Here is a 21,217-nt window from a genome sequence, read left to right as displayed (position 1 = left end):
TTGTTGATTTTTTTTCCACATGTAAGTGGAATGTGCAGGGTATGTTTGATTCTGGAAAAAAGAACAACATATTTGGGATAACTTCACCAGCCCTCTGCTCCATTGGAAATTCTGCAACGGCAAACAAAGGCTGTGTCTGAATCTCCACTCCTTCCCCATGACCTAGCAAACCCAAGCAACCTAGTCTGCACGTAGTAGAAAAGCCCAACAAATAACTGTTACGTGAATGAAGCTGATACATGAAATGGCCCCTTGAGAAATGATTTCTGTTCCAATTGCTTGATTATTTAGCTGAAGTATCACCATCAAACTCGGGTTCTCACTTAGGAGTGATGTGTTCAGTTAACCTGCTGCTTCATTTTTTCTCATACCACAAATGGAAAGACATATATTTCAAAGATTAGCGTTTTCCCTCTATAAAACAACAGCAACTGGCCCTGTCGGGCTTTATCTCCTTCCTCCCAATTTCTCTCAACCCAGCTCTCTGGAGTCCGCGGTAGGCAGTGAGATTCCCGATTTCTCCGCAGCTGGGTGCACTGACTGGGAAAAGCAACTCCAAGTTCTGTGCTCAAGTGGTGCAACCTCTGACCGCGGGGGCTGGGGTGTCAGGCACAGTGAGGGAACCTGCAGTGAGTATACCGAGCCGGGTTTCTGCCCGCTCGCATCTCACCACGGAAAGACCCTGTAAGGAAGCCCGGCCCCCGAGCCTTGGAACCCGCCGGGAGGGACGGGTCTCCGCTGTACGGCGGCGCCGCGGCCAAGATGGCCGCGCCCAGCGCGGATACCCGAGGGCGCCGCCATCGCGGCTGCCGGACGGGCTGAGGGCGCGCTGCGGGAGGCCGCCATGTCCGCCTCTGCTTGCGCGCTTATCCTGACAAAGCCAGAGACCGTGGGCCGGAGGAGGAGTGCAGGGACGGCCGAAGAGGCCGGGCGTCCCCCGGAGATGGCTGTGTCGGAGCCCGGGGACAGCGCCGCGGTGAGCGCGATGGTGGCGTGGGGTGGGGAGGCGTCTCGTGGTCCAATGCAGTCTAATCGGGCGTCAGTGACCGGAGGGTAACTGTAGTCTGTGAAGGTAGGTGATTTGGGAATTGGAGTCGATGCTGGAGCGCCTTTTGCGGGGGAGTGGGGGTGGCTGGCGTCCTGCAGGATCTGTGGGGTAGTGCTAGCGGGGCGGGAGGTCTGTGGGGTAAGCGACAGTTTAAAGAAGTCTGTGTTTGAGAGATCTGCTGTGACAGTGCTTGGGGAGAGCCGGTCTGTCGCAGTCACTGAAAAGTCAAGAGTTTGGAAGGCTATGGGGATCAGTGGGGGATTTGTGGTGTATCAGAGGTTGGGGAGGGTTTTGGGGGTCGCAGTAGGGAATGTCTATGGGAGCCAGCAATTACGGTGCCTGTGGTAGAGGGAGACTGGATTGTTCCTGTCTGTGTGCAGTGGTGCAGGGAAGTCAGTTAGTAGTTTACTGCAATAAAGGGAAGACATGACGATGGTTTAGAATAGGATTGTAGCAGTGAAATGAAAAATCTGATTTGGAATACATCTGGAGATGAGCCAATAGGATTTCCTGATGAATTGATACAGAGCAAGAAAGAAGAGAAGAATCAAGATTTTTTACATCTAGACCTTTGGCCTGAGAAACTGGATAGATTTCGTTTTCTGAGAAAGGGATGAGTTGGAGAAGACCAGATTTGGTTAAAAGGAAGCCAGGGTGGATGACAGTGATTCTGATTGGCCCATGTCAAGATGCCCGTTACGTGTCCAAGTAGAAATGTTGAGTAATTGTTAGATATATGACTCTAGAACTTAGGAGAGGTCTGGGCAGAGATTAATAGGAGAGTGGGTTTGACCAAGGTTGAAATTTTTCTAGGTAAGTACAGTGGAGAAGAAGAAGGGCAATAAAGTTAAAGATGTTTTCAATGGGAGTGTGTATGGTATAGGACAGGGAATCTGAACAAGATAGAAGAAAAGTAAGGCTGTGTGGCAATGGAAGATTGAGAAAAAGTGGTTAGGATCAATGGATCAGAGGACCCAATGAGTTTGGAGTATTATTTGCATGAAAGTACTGGAGAAAGTAAGGAGTGATTTGGTGATGAGGAGGTGGCTGAGTCCGGGTAGAAGAAAAATTGTTGGAGTCAGGACAGGAGAGGTCAGGTTGTTGAAAGTCTTTTCTACATTGATGTAGAAATAGTTCAGGAGCTGTGGTGAAAACGAATCTGGTGCTAAAGTTTTCAGTGAATGAGGCAGGATGATTGCGCAGAAAGGTTGACATAAGAGCCCTGAGATAGCTATCCTTAGAAAGGGCTGCTTGCAAGGTTGACCTTCCACCAACATCTGAGAACTTAGGTTTTAGGAGGGTTCCTACCATTTTCAGAAATTATGAAAGTGGCTTCCTGTGCCTAAACTATATAAACAGTGTCGTTTATGCTGAACACCTGATTTTCTTCTGGGAATCTGGGATTTTTGTAGGTGCTGGGCAGAGAGTACCTAGATGACCAGCCAAGATGACCAACACCTTGGGCACTGAGTCTCTAATGAGCTTCCCTGGTAAAAAACAAACAAACAAAAAACATTTCACGTGTGTTGTCATAACTCATTTCTGGACAATTAAGTATGTACTGTGTGACTTTACCAGGAGAGGACTCTTGGAGACTTGTGCCTGGTTTCTTCTGGACGTCACCTCATGTACCTTTTTCTTTCGCTGATTTGCTTTGTATTCTTTTGCTGTACTAAACCATAGCTGTGAGCACAACCATATGCTGAATCCTTCTAGTGAATCAAAAAACCAGATGGTTAAAGGGTTAAAGCCTGGTAATACTCCATAAACAAGAGAGGGGTTTTTGAAGGATGATTGAAAAATGGTTGAAAGTAATCATTTACCTCGTCTTCAGACCCTGAGGTACATGGGTCGTTGATGAGGGCAGGCAGACAACCCCTGCTGGGGGCCACCGTAAAGGAGCAGAATCCTTAGGAGACAGAGCAAGCAGGCAAGGGGAATGGCTAGAAAGGGTGAGGGTGTAGTGGGTTTACTGGTGGTGATTTGAGTTTCTGTAAAGCCACTGTTTGAGAGCTCTCTTGCTGTCAGTGATTGGGGATTGATAAGATTTGGAGTCATATCAGAGGGAGAGATTGCTGTGTTCCACTGGTATCAATAGTTGAGGAACCTGTAGGAATATGTGATTGGAGTGTCTGTGGGGCCAAGTGATTGGGGAGATCTGTTGCTGTTAGTGATTGGGAAGTTTGCTGAGATCAATCATTTTGGAATTACAGACTTAGGGATTAGGGAGGGCCATACTCAGTGACTGGGCGGCCAGTGATGAGGCGGGTTACAGGAGTCAGTGACTAGAAGTTTGTAAAGATAGAGACTGGTGACATACACAGCTAATTGACTGGTGGTCTGTGGATATAATGGGTGATCTTTAAATGTTAAACAAATGTATTTGAATGTATATTTATTTGTTTCAAAATTCTCTAACAGCTGCCAAATGAGGAGAATTTTAACATGCTTTAATTTCTCCCCCACCAGTTATGTTTCTCCTTATTTTTCTGACATCAAACCTCTTGATTTTAAGGATACTTTTATAATAATTGCACAAGAACATCACCAAGTTACTTGGATGTAACTAGACATTTTACTGGTTTTATTATTCATAGCTTTCTTGTATTTGGTCTTTCCTAATCTTGAAATCTTCATTCTGATCCAATTTTCTTTCTTTTAAAAGTCATTCCTTTTCTTCTTCTCTTTCTCCTCCTCCTCCCACCGCATCCCAAGGTTTCTCCCTCCCTCCTTCTCTTTATTTTTAAAGTACATAGATGATATATTTTCTGTATCCTTACATGCCTAAAATACCTTATTTTTGCTTCCAAACATAGATTTTTTTTGACTGATTATAAAAATCGAGGGTCTCAATTCTTCTACCTCAGAACTCTGTAAACACTACTACATAGTCTTTTGTTACAGAAGAAAAGATGAAGACTGATTTTGTTTCTTTTCTTTTCTTTTTTCTTGCTTTTTTTTGGTAATTGTCTTTCCTATAATCGTACAGTTTTTTTTTTTTAATAACCATAGACTGAGTGGCTTATCACACAGCTCATCACAAGGTTTCAACAGCGAATTTATGGGGGACACAAACATTCAGTCCATAACAGGGACATTTCTTAATATGATTTTTCTTTCTCAAAAATAAAAATGCAAAATTGGGTGAAAAATAAGCACCCTTTGTGACATGATCAACATTGAATGGTCAAGGTGAAAACAAGCCATAATTATCTTGTACAACTCTCTCACAAATGTGGATAACAGTAGACTGAACTAGAAATATGCTATTACAGGGATCAGTAACATTCAAAGACGTGACTATGGCCTTTACCAAGAAGGAATGGGAGCAACTAGATCCTGCTCAGAGGAGCCTGTACGAGGATGTGATGCTGGAGAATTACAGCAACCTAGCCTCGATGGGTAAGGGCAATTTCTTCGTAAGTCAGAATGTACCTACTGTGATACCTTCTCTCCCAAGTCCTTGGTAAGTTTATCCTTGATTTTTATAGTCAGAGCATTTTCATCCTTTTTAGGTACTAGGCAGAATACTTGTGCCTCTGCCTGTAGAATGGAAGGTCTGCTCAGATGGGTTCGTGGGCATCTGCACTGTGAAATTTCAGAAGCCGTGTTCTTTCATCCTTTAAAACCACTGTAGCGCAAATGTTAGTGCTTGATTTCTGGGATGTTTGTTGTTCTAACACTCGATTTCCACTGTTTCTCGTAAGTAGGGTATCAAGCTCTCAAACCAGACATGATCTGCAAGTTGGAAAAAGGAGAAGAGCTGTGGTTGGGGAAGGGGAAAAGCCCCAAACGAGGTGGTCTGAGTGAAACAGCAAGACCCAAGCAAATAGGAGCCAGCGGAAGTAAGTTCCTGGTTTCTTGGTGGTAACTTTGGAATTCTTCAAAGAATAATTTATTCTTCAATTCCTCTTAAAGACTCAAGACCCTTCTTTCTTGATCAGGAAATAGCAGTAGAAAAATATCAAAATCTCCTAGAGGAAGAGGAGTTCAAATTACAAAGATTCTCTAACCTTGGAGATTCTAATATTTCTTCCTTCTGTGAACCTGTCCACATGAGAGGTTCTCATATGAAGGTCACTATAGTCATGAACCAGTGTTACTTATGGGAGTTTGCGTATACCACTTGTATCAGTCAGTTTGGGCTAAGTTATCCCCATGAAGGAATGACCCCAAAATCTTAGTGGCCTACAAACAAGAAATGTTTGTTTCTTGCTTAAACTGCAGCCCTTTTCCACATTATCTTTTAGACCTACATTGAAAGAGCAGTCCCTATTTGGCAAATTATGGTCTCATTACAGAGGGAAAGAAGAGGGGGTGGAACTTGATGACTACATGATGACTTTGAAATCACTGGGTGTGGTAGATATCTCCTTCTGCTTACATTTTCATGGTTGGTTGGTCAGAGATGGGATCATCTGGCCACTCCCAAATTCAGCTGGGTAAGAATGCATAATCCTTTCAAAGGGAAGATTCAAATGGCTATGCAGTGGGGCTGGGAGGTGTAATCTTTCCACAGGGAACAGTAATACAGTCTGCCATACCACTCAGGTTGTGGTAAGAAAAAAGGTGAAAAACAGGGCTCTAACCTTGGGTACCAGACCATCAGATGCCCAACTGACCCTTCCATATAGCCATCCTCTCTACTGCTCAATTTTGAGAAAAAGCAGTGAACCCTCTTAGCTCTTCTCTTAGCTAATCCCATTCCTGCTTACCTCTCTAAAGCAGTGCTTGTAAAAATTATTCTCCCTTTTCGTAATGTCCTCAGTTTTTCTCCCTTCGTCCACCCACACCTTGAGACCCCATAGTATCAAATTTCTCCCCTTAGGTGCTCAGGTGTTCTTAAATCTGTCCTCTTTCTAAATCTCTTGGCATGATGCTTCTGCCCTCATTGCTTTCCATTTCCACCCTTTCACTCTGAGATGCTCTGGACCTGTAGTCTATAGCACCATCATTCTTTCCACTTTCTCCCTAACTCCTGCAGTCAAATCCCACAGAATTCATGCCTTTTAACTAACTTTCTGACTTTTCATCCCTGCTTACCTTCCAGTGCAGATTGTAATAATTTTGATCAGCCTGAAATACTTGCTCATTAGCTTGAGTTTTGCCACTTGAATCTGATTTTAACCTTTAAGTGTTTCTTTATCATTTATTTCACCAGATTCTCTTCCTTTTCACTTTGCTGAAGTGTCCCTAAGGTTTTGTCTTCTACTGTCTGTTCTCTTTTTCTATTGTATTTCCCCTCAAAGGAATAATCTATTGTGCAAATACAAGCTATTTATTCTACACTGGTGATTTCCGAGATGAATTTATCTTATCCAGATAAATCTCCAATTCCTTTATCTTCTATTTTACCTGCTTATAGGACAGCTCATTCTCAGAGTGTCAGAAATTGAAAGCTGTATCTTTCTTTGTAAATTAAAGCTTGCTTTCACCTTCCCTGTTGTTATCAGGGTCAGATTTTAGGCCCATCTCCCATGGAGTTCCCATGAATCTTTGCTCTCTGCCTTCCCTCTTACTATCCTGATTCATCTGGACCTGGTTCATGGAACCAGCTCCTGGTTCATTTTTTCCCCCTCATTCTTACTGGTATCCCCCAAATCAGATTCATATCATTCCACACCTAAATTGCTCAAATTCTTAGGTAGATTTGTTAAATCCCCCCCCCTTTTTTTTTTTCAGAAAATAATTCATCTTAGATGTTGTCACCAAACATTAAAATATTCAGATTTTATATGTCACTACAGTCCCCAAATTAGCAGAATGTTCACAATACCTTTTTAAGTTTCCTCTGACCCTGAATTTTCCAAACCTCTGTGAATATCTTGAGACCAGAGGGACCAGTCCTTCAAGGGACAAATGAAGAGACTTCATAGAATTTTTGATCCATCCATTAGTGGCTCCAGTTTTGGCTATCTTAACTTTTCTCGCTTATATTTGGTATTAAAACTGAAACATAGTCCTGAGTCATTTAATACATACACCTTTGTCATTGCTACGATGACTCTATTCTTGTTTCAGGTTCTTGTATTGCACTTGGAGTTTCTTCGAGGAAGGGCTGTTCTATTTCATCTGATGATTTGCTGGGTCTAGTGAGCTTCATATTTTAGTTTCTGAAGTTACAGTCATTTTAGCTTAAAATTTGTGTTTTAGTTACTGTCTCAGATTCAGGACAAGCTTACAGCCTTAATTACATGCTCTACCAAACCCAACTCTCCCTTAGTCTTATGCTATTATACCAATTCACTAGTTCAGATTCTCTTCCCCTCCCTCATGGTGAATTTCTCTCGTGGTGTTTTATGTCTTTCCCTGCAGTCCAGTCAGTTGGGATCAGCCCAAACCATCATTATAAGAGGTTCTTATAATGTTAAACCTCAAGGGGAAAGGTTTGAGTTTTGATCCCTTTTGCTCCCAGAAGGGGATCCTCCCTCCTCCCTAGCATCCTTGGGGGAGGCAGCCTTTGTCTCGCTACATAAAAATTCCTGTTACATTCTTTCTCCCAGGATGCTTGCGTCACTTAAAATTTCCTAAATGAAAAAGCAGCTGGTAACTCCACTTCTTCCTAGTATATTTGTACCACTATCTTATGTATACTTATAAAAATTGACCTTTTCTCCATGAGAACTAATCTCTTAAAAGTTCTCCATAAAAATAATAGTATTTTCCAGGTATGTATTCAAGCACCATTACTGTTTCCTGTTTGAGTCCAGTTTTCACTTTATCCATGTAATGTTCTTTTACTACCAAAGACAACTGTTCACTTTTTATCTCTTTCTTTCTGAGGTCATGGGGACTCATAGCTGCTTCTCTCTTTGAGTCTCCCATGTATATAGCTGAAAAAGGCCACCCCCAAAATGGTAGTCCCAGCTCCTAAGTTCTTAGGTTTTTACATATATAGTGTTCATATCTAGCTAGCAGAAGTCTTCAAGTTTTAATTTTAAGTTCTTAGCAGAGAGAATATTGTTGGACTAGCTGGGGCCTGATGTTTACCACTGTCCAATCAATTGCTTTCAAACAGAGGTTGGATTGTATAGTGCACACATGGCTGCCTACATCTGTCAATGTGAGTGGTGGTCTCAGAGAAGCGAAGCATGGGTTGAGAAGATATCTTAAAATGTATAATTGTATCCTATGTGGAGGAAAGAGTGTGAGCAATCACTTGGAGTGGAGAATTAGCTTAAAATTTATAATTAGCAATTAGAGTGACCTGACAGGAAGGTGTGCACCATAGCAAACTGTTAGAAAACAAGTGTGTATGTGCCCTGTACATCCAAGTGGCATAAAGTTTGCCTGTCTCATTACTGTGAGTTTTATCACATAGTAAAAGCATCAGGGAACTCAGAGAAACTGTGGGATGTTTTTAGTACAGGAAGGTCATTATTATATTGATCATGGGTGTCAGCAGAAAATGCAGTGGAACATCATCATATCCTGCTAAATCCCTCAGTCACCTGAAAGCTGGGTGGTATCCTTTGGTGGACTTGACTTACCTTATTTTCCTCTATTTTGGATCTTGAGGGAGCAATAAGAAAGTTTTACTTGAGCTATCCTAAGTAAATGGAGGAATTTATTATAAGTTCTCTTGTAGCTAAAGGGCACATGCTTGAGCTGGAGACTAGAACCAGGCCTGGGAAGCCACTGGAATTCGGGTTATGCCAATGGTCTCTTTGAGGACACATGATCTAACATCTTTGCTTTTCTGTGGATGTATGCTTCGTTCTTTGTACTGATGAACTTTCTATTTATGCAGGGAAAATATGACTTTATAGTATTTGTCTTATATCATTTTTAAATTTAGCACCCAGGAGAGACTAACTAGAGTCTAAGTTTTTAGGAGGCAGACTCCTATTGGACATCTTGGCTTGAGCCAGCTGTCTCCAACTATGACCATGGAGAGTTGGATCAATGTGGTACAGGCTGTGGGAGCCAAATACTATGGGTGGATTGGCAGTGATTAAAGCTGGGCAGCTTGGGCTGAAGAGAGACCCCGAAAATGTCAACCTCAATCACAAGCTCTTTTAACTTCATCTATTTTTATTCACTGCTCCTTGCGTGTGTTACATCTTCTATCCCAGGATGCAAGTTCGTGTTTATCAACAGCTAAAGCTTTTTCTAATCAGTATTGCCAATTTTCTTTTCTTGTTTTTATTACAGCATTTTCCCCCTCAAGTCCAAAGGACAGGGAAATTTGCACTTGATATTTGATTCACTTTAGGATACTAGGCTTGAATAAAGATTAAACTCCACAACAGGACATTTCTTTATAAGCTATATTCCAAATTATGAGAGTGTGAAGACTCACAAGAGTGTCTCATTGAATTCCATTTTAGGAGAAGTCCAGCAAGATGATGACCACCTAAAGAACTACCAGGAATCTCAAAACAAACTCCTTAGGAAAGTTGCATGCAAACAAAAAACTCTGACTGAGGAAAAAGGCAATGAATGCAGTTCACTGGGGGAAAACAAGGTGAGTACAAAACATGTTTCTTCAAAAAAAGAGCTTCTTAAATTTGATTCTCCTGGAAAGAATTTAGACTTACCTGGTCATATAAGAAACTATGCAGAAAAGAAACCTGATGTAGCTAAAAAGCGCAGGAAATCATTCAGCCAAAGCTTATCTCGTACAAAGAAAGACAAAAATCAAACTGGAAAAAAACATGAGAAATTATCCAATCATAACTTGTCTAATGGGCCGAACAAAATTCAAACTGGCAAAAAACATACTAAATTGGACATAATTCAATCTGGAGAAAAACAGGAAAAATCATCAAGCCATAGCTCATCTCCTGTTAAGCATGATAAAGCTCAGGCTAAAGTGAAACTGTATGAATGCAATGAATGTGGGAAGGTTCTCAGCCATAAGCAAGGACTTGTTGATCATCAGAGAATTCATACTGGGGAGAAACCTTATGAGTGTAATGAATGTGGGATAGCCTTCAGCCAAAAATCACACCTTGTTGTACATCAGAGAACTCACACTGGAGAGAAACCATATGAATGTATTCAGTGTGGCAAAGCCCACAGTCATAAACATGCCCTCACTGACCATCTGAGAGTTCATACTGGGGAAAAGCCATATGAATGTACTGAATGTGGGAAAACCTTCAGACATAGCTCAAACCTTATTCAACATGTGAGATCTCATACAGGCGAGAAGCCCTATGAGTGTAAGGAATGTGGAAAGTCCTTTAGGTATAACTCATCTCTTACGGAACATGTGAGAACGCATACAGGTGAAATTCCATATGAATGTAATGAATGTGGAAAAGCCTTTAAGTATAGCTCATCCCTTACCAAACATATGAGAATTCATACAGGTGAGAAACCCTTTGAATGTAATGATTGTGGGAAAGCTTTCAGCAAGAAGTCACATCTCATTATACATCAAAGAACTCATACTAAGGAGAAACCCTACAAGTGTAATGAATGTGGAAAAGCCTTTGGACATAGTTCATCTCTTACTTACCATATGAGAACTCATACAGGTGAAAGTCCCTTTGAGTGTAATCAGTGTGGGAAGGCCTTCAAACAAATTGAAGGCCTTACTCAACATCAGAGAGTTCATAGTGGGGAGAAGCCCTATGAATGTAATGAATGTGGGAAGGCGTTTAGCCAAAAGTCACACCTCATTGTGCATCAGAGGACTCACACTGGGGAGAAACCCTATGAATGCAATGAATGTGGAAAAGCCTTCAATGCAAAGTCACAGCTTGTTATACATCAGAGATCCCACACTGGAGAGAAACCCTATGAATGTAATGAATGTGGAAAAGCCTTCAAACAAAATGCATCCCTTACCAAACATGTGAAAACGCATTCAGAAGAGAAATCGCATGCGTGAAGTTAGTGTGGGAAATCTGAACTAAAGAGTTTATGTAACTTTAGAAGTATTCTGAATTTAAAGGATGTTAGAAAGCCTTTAACAAGAAGTCACACCTCATTACACGTGAGAGAATTTGAAAATGAATCTTCACATAGAGGAAATGGATGGAGAGTTTAAATGATACTAAACCTTTTATAGAAAATATTGTTTTAAAAATAATTATTATAAATGATCTATATGTTCAGATTGAAATATAAAGCTTTTAAAATTGTTAATAAATTGAGTAATCAGAGCACTAGAGAAACAAATTACATCTGCCGACAAAGTTCCCAAGTTGCTTGAGTGTTGTGTACTTAAGCATCATACAGGAGAACTGAATTTGCGTATCTCTTTATTGCCGTGTGTAAATGTGTGTGACCACTGGTATGAGTTTCATCCTTGATGCTATCACACAGCTCTTTCTCAATGTCTTTGCTAGTTTCTACATCAGCAGAAAACTTTATAAAAGAGTTATTATTTATGTAAAAAATATTAACATAAAATTAAGAGAAATATAAAGCAGCTGAGGACACACAGGTGCTAGTAGGGAATGCTATCCAAGATATATTGTTGAGTGAAAAAAGCAGGTTTCTCAACTATGTGTATAGTATGTTCCAACTTGTTTACAAAAGGGTGTGTGTGTGTGTGTGTGTGTGTGTGTGTGTGTGTGTACATATATTTGTATGGGAATAGATTGGTTTGAAAAAACACAGAAGAAACTGAGTGATTGCCATTGGGTGCAGGAGTTCAGGAATGGGGTCTGCAATAGGAGGGAAATCTCCTTTTTATTGTATACTGCTTAAATTTTTAAATAATGTACATATATTATTTTCAGAATTAAGATCCTTTTAATATGTATAAATCAACACTAATGAACATTTTCATTGAACCCACTCCACAATGTTGTTTGACAAAGTAAAACTTTATGTCTGTTCCTAAATGAGCATATGTTGTTAAATTTGATAATGAATTCACAAAGGCTTTTCCTTTCAAATATGTTCTTTCATTAAAATAATGAATTACAGCTAAAACTCAGCACCATGTTTCTTCAGTTCGCCATATTTTTAAAGATTGATGATGAATTGTGATTGCAGTTGAATGAAAGTGATTTTCTGAATAATCACTCCATTTTGTTTCATATCCAAAGTGCTTATACATGAATACCTCACTCTGGGATTTCAGATGTATTGCAACAAATGGCACTACTTCCTGTTCTTGCCCAATAGCAGACCTTGTTCATGGTCATTGCTTCTGAACAAATATGTGATTAAATGCCATCTTTGCAAATATTTCCCATTTCAGTGCCTGCCTTTCTGACCTCATTTTGGAGAATTAAAAGGTATAAATACTTAGAATGGAACTTGTGTGTGTGTGTGTGTGCACATGTGCACATGAATGCATTGAAAGATCAACTCATGGATATTATGCCCTTGTTATCAAGTAACTTATTTACTCTCAGGGGAAGAAAATGAACTGTGGAAGCTATTGCCATTAGTAATTTTTTACCCAATGAAAGTCTGCACTGTGCACAGAATGAATCATCACTGTCCAGAGCTGTAGAAAATCTGCACTTTTTAGAAGAATAAAACAGTTGCACGTTATGATTAGATTAAATTTCATACACCTCTTGGAGAACCCGTAGCCACACCTGGAACAGTCAAGAATATAGGTATGCCTAAACAGTAGAAGTGAATGCTAAAAGCCATCTATGCAGTAAGAAATGAATTCAAATTTAGCATCAATGAATGAGGAAATGATGTCTAAAAATGACTGGAGGTGAACAATGAAAGAAAATAGATCTACATAGGTGAGTCTAAATCAATGACACACAAGCTTTAGCATGCACCAAATATGCCTGGAGGTCTTGTGAAAACAGTCTTTAGAAATGGGTCCCACCCACATGGTTTCTGATTTAGTAAGTCTGTGGTGGGGCCTGAGAATTTGCATTTTAAAGAAATTCCCAGAGAATGCTGATATGGCTGGTGTGGGGACCACATTTTGAGAATCACTTATCTGAATAATTGTTTACATAAATTTTGAAAACATTTACAAATGTTCCTGGATATTTCTTTAATATAAAGAAGAGGAAGGGGCATACATCCATAAAGTAAATTATTAAGAGTTTTAAAACATTTATTTATTCAAGTAATATTGATCATCTACTATATGTTGAGCACTAAGTCCTAGAGATGTAGCAGTCAATGAAACAACAAGAAAAGAAAGCTTTTCCTTGGAGAGCATAATTCTAGAGTGGAATACAGGCAATAAATCTAAATAAGTCACCCCTTATCTACAGGGGATTGGTTCCAGGACCGGCCACAGATCTGTGGACACTTAAGTTCTATAGTCGGCCCTCCATATCTGTGATTCCACATCTGAGGAGTCAACCAACCATGAACTGTGCAGTACTGAATATTTTTATTGAAAAAAATCCATGTGTAATTGGACCTGCACAGTTCAACCTTACAGGGGTCCACTGTAATTAAAATGTAGATTATAACAAGGGTGGCAAGTGGTATGGCAAAAAACAAAGCAGGGAAGGGGATTTCAATTGGAAGATAATGCAGTTTTAAATATAGTAGTAGCGGTGGTCGACTAAGCTTAGGCTCACTTAGGTGGTGACACAAGCAAAGACTTAAAGAGTGAGAAAAGAAGCAAGTTGTGTGTCTATATGATGGAAGAGCATTCCAGACACATATCTTTTAGAATCTGAGGTTATGAGAAAAGAGAGAAAGATACTGATCTCCTCTGACATACAGAAGAGGAAAAATAAGAAAAATTTCTATTAAATCAAGATTTTAAAAATAATTAGGTTTGCAAGAGACGTAGAAAACAAGATTTCTCATACACTGATTTTGGTTGTCAAGTTTGTACAACCGATTTAAATGTAAATCTGAGAGTATATATCAGATCTTTAAAATGTCTTGCAGTCTCACTTCCAGGAATGTATTCTATGATACATAATTAGAATGTCCTATTATTATTACAGAATACAGAGAAATTGGATAAAACATAAGTTGCCAGTTAACTGATTAAATAAAGTATGACACCCTCATAAGATAGAAGTTGGTGTGGTAGCAGGGGATAATTTGAGAGAAAACGTGCAGGTTTTTTAACATGAAAAACCACATGACTGAGTTCAGGGCAACAACAACTACAGGAAAGTGAGAGGAGAATGCCCCAAAAGAGAGATTCCAATAGCGAGAAACCCAAATTATGTGAATAAGCTCTGCCCAATCTCTGGCTGACCCTTGAACCATGCATGTATGGTACAGACTCCTAACCCTTTTGTCTTTTGAACTGAGCTTTCATTTGTGCTGCTGCCCTAGAGACAAAGTTTAAAGTTTGAGTTCAACCATGTTAATTATTTGATAGAGCAAAAACATTAACACTCCTCCAAGGAATATAATGGAATCCAGAATTGCCACAACTTATCATTCATGATATCTAGGATACAAGAAAATTTACTTGACATTCAAATAATCAGGAAAATGTGATCCCATTTCATGAAAACAGACCATCAACACAGAAACTGGAGTAAGCAGATGAAGGTGTCAGTGTAGCTAATATAACTATGATTAATAAAATAAAATATGTTCACAATGAATGTTAAGATTTTTAACTCAAGCAAAGAAATAGAAACTACAAAGAAAAACCAAAAGAGATTTCTAGAACTGAAAAATACAATGTCTGAAATTTAAAATTCACAGGATATGTTTATGAGCAGAATGTAATTATAGAGGAATCATTGAACTTGAAATAGATCAGTAGAAATGATCAAACAAGCGAGAGAAAATGATGAAAATACATTAACCTTGACATTTATTTAATTTAAAAAAAAAAGTCTTGCATATTTGTAGATGACGTCCCAAAAGGAGAGTGAGGAGAGAATGGGACATATAAAATATTTGAAGATATAATGGTTGACATTTCCTCAAGTTTGGTAGATGAAATAAACGTACTGAATTGAGAATCTCGGTGAACTCCAAGCAGGATAAATGGGAAGAAAACTATGATTAGGCACATCCTAGACAAGCTGTGGAACCTAAAGATAAAAATAAAATCTTAAAGCCGGGGGGGAAATTGATTCATTATATGTAATAAAAAACAACTTTAATGATTGGTGACTTATAAAAACTGGAGCCAGAAAACAGGAACAGTATTCTTAAAATGCTATAGAAAAAAAAAGCCTTGAATCTCAAGTCCTATATCCAACAAAAATATCTGTTAAGAATAGATGAAATAATCCCTTTTTATATAAATAAATCAAGAGAATTTATCCCCAGAAGACCATAAAGTTCTTCAGGTTGAAGGAAAATAATATCAGATGCAAACTCAGTTCTTCAGGAAGGATCAGAAATGGTGAATATAAAAGACTGTTCTAACCTGTTAATTCCTTTAGAAGTACATAGGATTGTTTAAAACAAAACTTAAAATATTGTCTTATGTGGATGTAAGGTATTTGATGCAATACATATAACAACTCTAGCATAAACAAAGGAGGGGTGGACCTATATTGTAGTAAGATTTCTAAATTTTGTGTGCTATGCTACAATATCAATTGTTAGTAGACTGTGAAAGTCAAGGATGTATAGAGCAATCCCTAGAGAAACCTTTAATTAGTAAAGCAAAGAGGCATAGCCAAAAACGCAATGGATAAAGTTAAATGAACCTCTAAAAAGTATTTTAAAATTCCTAATGGAAGCAGGAAGGAAGGTACAGAGGAACAAAATCAAAGGGACAAATAATACGAATAATAAAATGGTGGACCTAAATCCAACCATAGCAATAATTACCTTAAAAGTTAATGAACTAAACACTCCAGTTAACAGGCAGAGTTTTTATAATGGATAAAAAAGCAAGACCCAATTTTAGGCTGTCTACAAGATCCTTTAAAAAGTCACAGATAAGTTAAAATTAAATAGATTGAAAATGATAATACCATACAAATAGTAAGCATGTAAAGCCTGGAATGGCTATATTAACACACAAAACAGATTTCTCTTTTTTTTAAGCTTTTATCTTTTAAAAGAAATTGAGATATAGTTGATTTACAATATTATATAAATTTCAGGTGTAGAGCATAGTGATTCACAATTTAAATATTATACTCCATTTACGGTTACTATAAAATATTGGCTATATTCCCTGTGCTATACAATATATCCTTGTAGTTTATTTATTTTATATATAGTAGTTTGTTCTTAATCCCCTACCCATATTTTGCCCCTTTCAAGTTCTTTCCCCCCCAACTGGTAACACTAGTTTGTTTTCTATATATGTGAGTCTGCTTCTTTTTTGTTATAGTCATTAGTTTGTTTTATTTTTTAGATTACACATATAAGTGATAACATACAGTATTTGTCTTTCTCTGTCTGACTTATTTCACTAACTATAATTTCACTTCCAAGTCCATGCATGTTGTTGCAAATGGCAAAATTTTATTCTTTTTATGGCGAGTAGTATTCCATTGTACATATCTACCACATCTTCTTTATCCATTCTTCTGTTAATGGACACTTAGTTTGCTTCCATAGCTTGGCTATTGTAAATAACGCTGCTATGAACATTGGGGTGCATGTATCTTTTCAAATTAGTGTTTTCATTTTCTTTGGAGAGAGAGAGCTTTATATATATATACACACACACGTACATATATACATATATATATACACATATATATACCCAGGAGTGGAATTGCTGGGTCATATGGTAGTCCTATTTTTAGTTTTTTGAGGAACCTCCATACTGCTTTCCATGGCTGCATCAGATTACATTCCTGTCAGCAGCGTATAATGATGCTGTTTCGTCCACATCCTGACTGACATTTGTTATTTGTGGTCTTTTTGATGATAGCCATTCTGATAGGTGTGAGGTGATAGCTCATTGTGCTTTTGATTTTCACTTCTCTAGTAATTAGTGATGTTGAGCATCTTTTCATATGTTTGTTGGCCATCTGGATGTCTTCTTTAGAAATCCGTCTATCCAGTTTCTGCCCATTTTTAAATCAAAACAGACTTCTTGATAAAGAGTGTTAACAGATAAAGAGGGCCAGTTTAAAAAGATAAAAGGATTAATTCATCTGGAATACAAAACATACATAAATGTCTACGCACCTGAACAGAGCTCCAAAGTACAGACAGATTTTGGAGGTGTTGCAGATCCAGTTTCAGACCACCGCAATAAAGCGAATATCCCAATAAAACAAGTCATATGAAATTTTCAGTTTCCCAGTAGGTATATAAATTATGTTTACACTATGCTGTAGCCTGTTAAGTGTGCAATAGCATCATGCCTAAAAAATGTACGTACCATAATTTAAAAAATAGTTTATTGCTAAAAAATGCTAACCATCATCTGAGCTTTCAGTGAGTTGTAATCTTTTTGTTGGTGGAGGGTTTTTGCCTTGATGTTGATGGCTGCTGACTAATCAGGGTGGTTGTTGCTGAATGTTGGGGTGGCTGTGGCAATTTCTTAAAATAAATGTTTGTGGCACCCCAAAACAATTGCAATAGTGACATCAAAGATCACTGATTACAGATCACCACAACAAATATAATAATGTAAAAGTTTGAAATATTGCAAGAATTACCAAAATGTGATACAAAGACACAAGGTAAGCAAATACTGTTTGAAAAATCATGCTGTTAGACTTGCTCAGTGCAAGGTTGCTGCAAACCTTCAATTTGTAAAAAACAATTTTTTCTGCAAAGTGCAATAAAATGAGCTATGCTTGTATATGAAGCAGCAATTGAAAGAATTAAAGAGAGATATCAACAATTCAACAATCATAATTGAAGATTTTTATATCCTTCTCTAGGCAGTTGATAGAACAACTAGACAGACAAAATTAATAAAGACATAGACTACCTGAAGAACACTATAAAAAACCTTGACCTAATTCATATTTCTAGAACATTAACTCTACAATTGCAGAATATAAAATTTTTTCAAGTGCACATGGTATGTACGCCAAGATAGAAAAATGATAAGCCACAAAACCAGTCTTGATACATTTAAAGCAACTGAGATTATACAGAATATGTTCTCTGACCATAATAAAATTGTGGTGGGGATCTTTGGAGGCAGAGTCGGAGATAGAGTTGGGGTTTCAGATGTTTATTAAAGATAAACACCCATGAAAGGAGGGTAGAGAAGCAGGATTGGGCAAAGGAAGAAGTTAAAATACATTACATGCCCAACAAAGTCAGTCCGGTGAGGTGCTCTGGGCTGAATGTTTTCCTCATCCAAGTGTCCTGTATTGGACCTTTTTCACCCCTATCCCAACCCTGTTCATTCACCAGATGTAGACTTTCCTGCAAAGGGCATGACCTTGAGTGAGGCAGCTCTCTGTGGCTGAGGTCCATCTTTAAGCAGCTAGAAATTGTACTCCCCACAGCTGAGCAGCAAGACCTTCCTTGCAGAAGAATCTGGATATGCAGCTCTATGTCCATCACAATCCATCCCTTGCTCTGCTCAGATAAACTTCTCCATACATATCTGTAGGGTACTTCTTCCTGCATTTCTGAGTCCCTCTCTGCCTGGGAAGAAATTAGGAGGATTAGTGGGATAAACTACAGCTCCTGCAGCTACAGTGGTTTGAGGGTCACAATAGATAACATCCTCTCCCTTCTCCACTATTCATTTTCAGCTGCCTCTTCTGAGACACTCGTCATATTGCCCTTCTCAGATCAGATTTGCTGACCCTGTACATTTATGGTCACAGTTGGGCAAGGGGTAGTAAGTGGATCACTGGGTTTCACATTTTCCTCTCTGCCTACCTTGTGTGACAGCACCCCACTTTTTACTGATATCAGGGTTTTGTACCTCTTCTAAGATAGTGACTTCTTTTGCCTGCTGATCCCTTAATACAAAAAGCTCCAAGTATTCAGGCAACAACCTGAAGACCTTGTAGGGGATGCTGAGGTCACAGTGATGGATGCCATGTGCTTGCTTATACCTGCTGTTCATAAATGTACCACTTCCATCTTATAATGGGTATTCCCTAAGCCCACATAACTCATGATCTGATGGATTTGACAGGTTCTACCTTATAATGGTTGCTCTGGTGAAGTAGTCATTTAGTGTTCCATGGTCACGAATTCTATCTTTACCAGGGTGCAGTAGTATGCCAGGAGATATTTTACAAAACCATGTAATCCTCCATTGCAGATGCCCTGGCCTTTTTCCAGAATCCAGGAGCCTATGTTGTTTTCCCGTTGGGGCTTGCCACAAACTCTACATGGCATCTCTTCCCGCCACTGATACCACCATTAAATAAACATCAGCTGTATACGAACATGAAGATCTATTTCTGGACTCTATTCTGTTCTGTTTATCTACTTTGATACCAATATTACATTGAATTGATTATTAACTTTATAGTAAGTTTTGAAGTCAGGTAGAGTATGGAAAATAAGCCCTCCAGCTTTGTTTTTTCTTTTTTAAAGTTGTTTTGGCACAAATTAAAATTTGAGAGTATTGTCAAATTGCCACCTACAATGTATGTATGAATAATTCCATATTTGATTCTTTCACATTGGATATTAGCAATCTTTTAAATCTTTATCAATATGAAAAATTTCATTGTTTACTTCGCATATAATTATTATGGAGGCATCTGTCTCATTCTGTTGGGTTTTTGACCTGTCTTTATAATTGTTTGAAGACATATACTTCTCGGGTAATAATTTAAATTTTACCTTTGTGTTTTATTCCTTTCAGAATTAACAAATTTCTATACAGTCTTTTATATAATTTATATATAGTATAGAAATCAAGAAAACAAATTTTGTTTTCTTTATTTCTCCCTTTATTTTAAATTTCTTACATACCTTGAGCCTTTCCTCCTTTCTACCTTGGGATCATTCTCCACCAGGGAATTCATTCTCTTCTGGGCCTTTAACTTTCCTTTTCTGCTGCAGACTTTGACCTATTTAAATTTTCTTGTATGTTATAAATACCAGGCCGGAACCTAAATCCTCATCTTTCTCTTCCTTAATGCACACACTTCTTGAAAATTGGCATTATCTTGGTGTTTCCATTTAGTTCATATTTACACTTCGGTACAATGTGGTAAATGGTTTCATCACTACTATGAAACATTTTCTAAAAAGGTCAGCTTGCTGTTACCAAATTCAAGGGACATATGTGAATTTTCGGTTGTATCTGACATTTGATGCTTCCCTCTTCTCTGAAATATTTCCCCATTGGTTCCCCTGTCACCGTGCTCCTTGATCTTCTGACCCCTTTCTCTCTCTCTCTTCTCTGTTTCTGTCCCCATTTCCTCTTTCTCTTCTCACCCCTCACCAGATGGTATCTTCCAGGGCTCCATCCTTTGTGCCGTATTTTCTCCAGTGTGTGTGCTTTCCCTGATTGATTGCATCTCCTTTCTATAAAAACCTGTGAGAATCACTACTTTTACATGTATCGTGATTGTAGTTGATTGACCTGAAGGCAATATTTGGATTATAAATTAGTATCAAAGTAAGTAGCATATCACACATCTGCACACATCAGCAGCACATAAAAAACATGCAAGTCTACACCTATTTTTTTCTCATGTGTTTAATGCCATTTCCATGGATTGTCTGACCTATGTAATATAAAAATTCACCAGAAGGTATTCTTATATGTATATGTGTGTGACTGTAAAGCAAGAAAGTATTCTTATATGGCTTATAAAATAAAGCCATATTTTATCATTTTAGCTATCTTTTAAAATTTGAGCTGTCTATTTTACTCTATGTGTCTTTGTTCCTGAGTCTAGGGCGATCACACGTCCGATTGCCTGGGACAGGTTTTATGCCTGTTGTCCACATATAGTTATTAATTAGTACCTTTTTTCACTGTCAGAGCTGTCTCCTAGGTTAGATGACAAATATATTATTATTGTTGCCTCTTTACCAAAGGCAATTAATTGGCAGTCAGAAGACATTCATTAAAGTGTAGTATAGTGGGTAGGAGCATAAGCTCTGAGTCAGACTTTGGGAATTTTTATCTTGGCTGCATCGCTAACAAGCTGTGTAAACTTTTGGTGCTTCAGATTCCTTTTCTGTAAAACAGGGATAATAATGATTTTCCCCTCAGCATTAAATTAGATCAGAGACCGACAAACTTTTTCTGTAAAGAGATAGATAGTAAATATTTTAGACTTGGGGGGCCATATCTGTCACAACTACTCAACTGTGCCATTATAACACAGAAGCAACCATGGACTATATGTAAATGAATGAACATGACTGTGTTCCAGTGAAGCTTTGTCAAAACAGACAGCAAGCCAGATTTGCCCAAGGACCACAGATTGC

The 21,217-nt window shown here is 38.5% G+C and overlaps 1 protein-coding gene across 2 annotated transcripts; it reads left to right on the top strand.

Annotated features, from left to right (window-relative positions):
- Positions 1-778: 778 nt before the first annotated feature.
- Positions 779-20,567, top strand: ZFP37 (ZFP37 zinc finger protein). 2 transcript variants are annotated; one of them, XM_032478213.1, is made up of 5 exons: positions 779-976; positions 4,324-4,450; positions 4,756-4,893; positions 9,379-9,515; positions 19,083-20,567. In XM_032478213.1, the coding sequence occupies exons 1-5, from the start codon at positions 845-847 to the stop codon at positions 19,173-19,175; spliced, it is 627 nt and encodes a 208-aa protein (XP_032334104.1). In that variant the 5' UTR covers positions 779-844; the 3' UTR covers positions 19,176-20,567. The 2 variants fall into 2 exon arrangements, with proteins under 2 accessions (XP_032334104.1, XP_032334103.1); XM_032478212.1 differs by lacking the exon at positions 19,083-20,567 and having other exon boundaries at positions 786-976; positions 9,379-11,941.
- The last annotated feature ends 650 nt before the right edge of the window (positions 20,568-21,217 follow it).

The sequence above is a fragment of the Camelus ferus genome, chromosome 4 (assembly GCF_009834535.1).
Source record: "Camelus ferus isolate YT-003-E chromosome 4, BCGSAC_Cfer_1.0, whole genome shotgun sequence".
NCBI lineage: Eukaryota > Metazoa > Chordata > Mammalia > Artiodactyla > Camelidae > Camelus > Camelus ferus.
The sequence above is the reverse complement of the archived record's forward strand: the minus strand, read 5'-3'. Positions and strand labels throughout refer to the sequence as shown.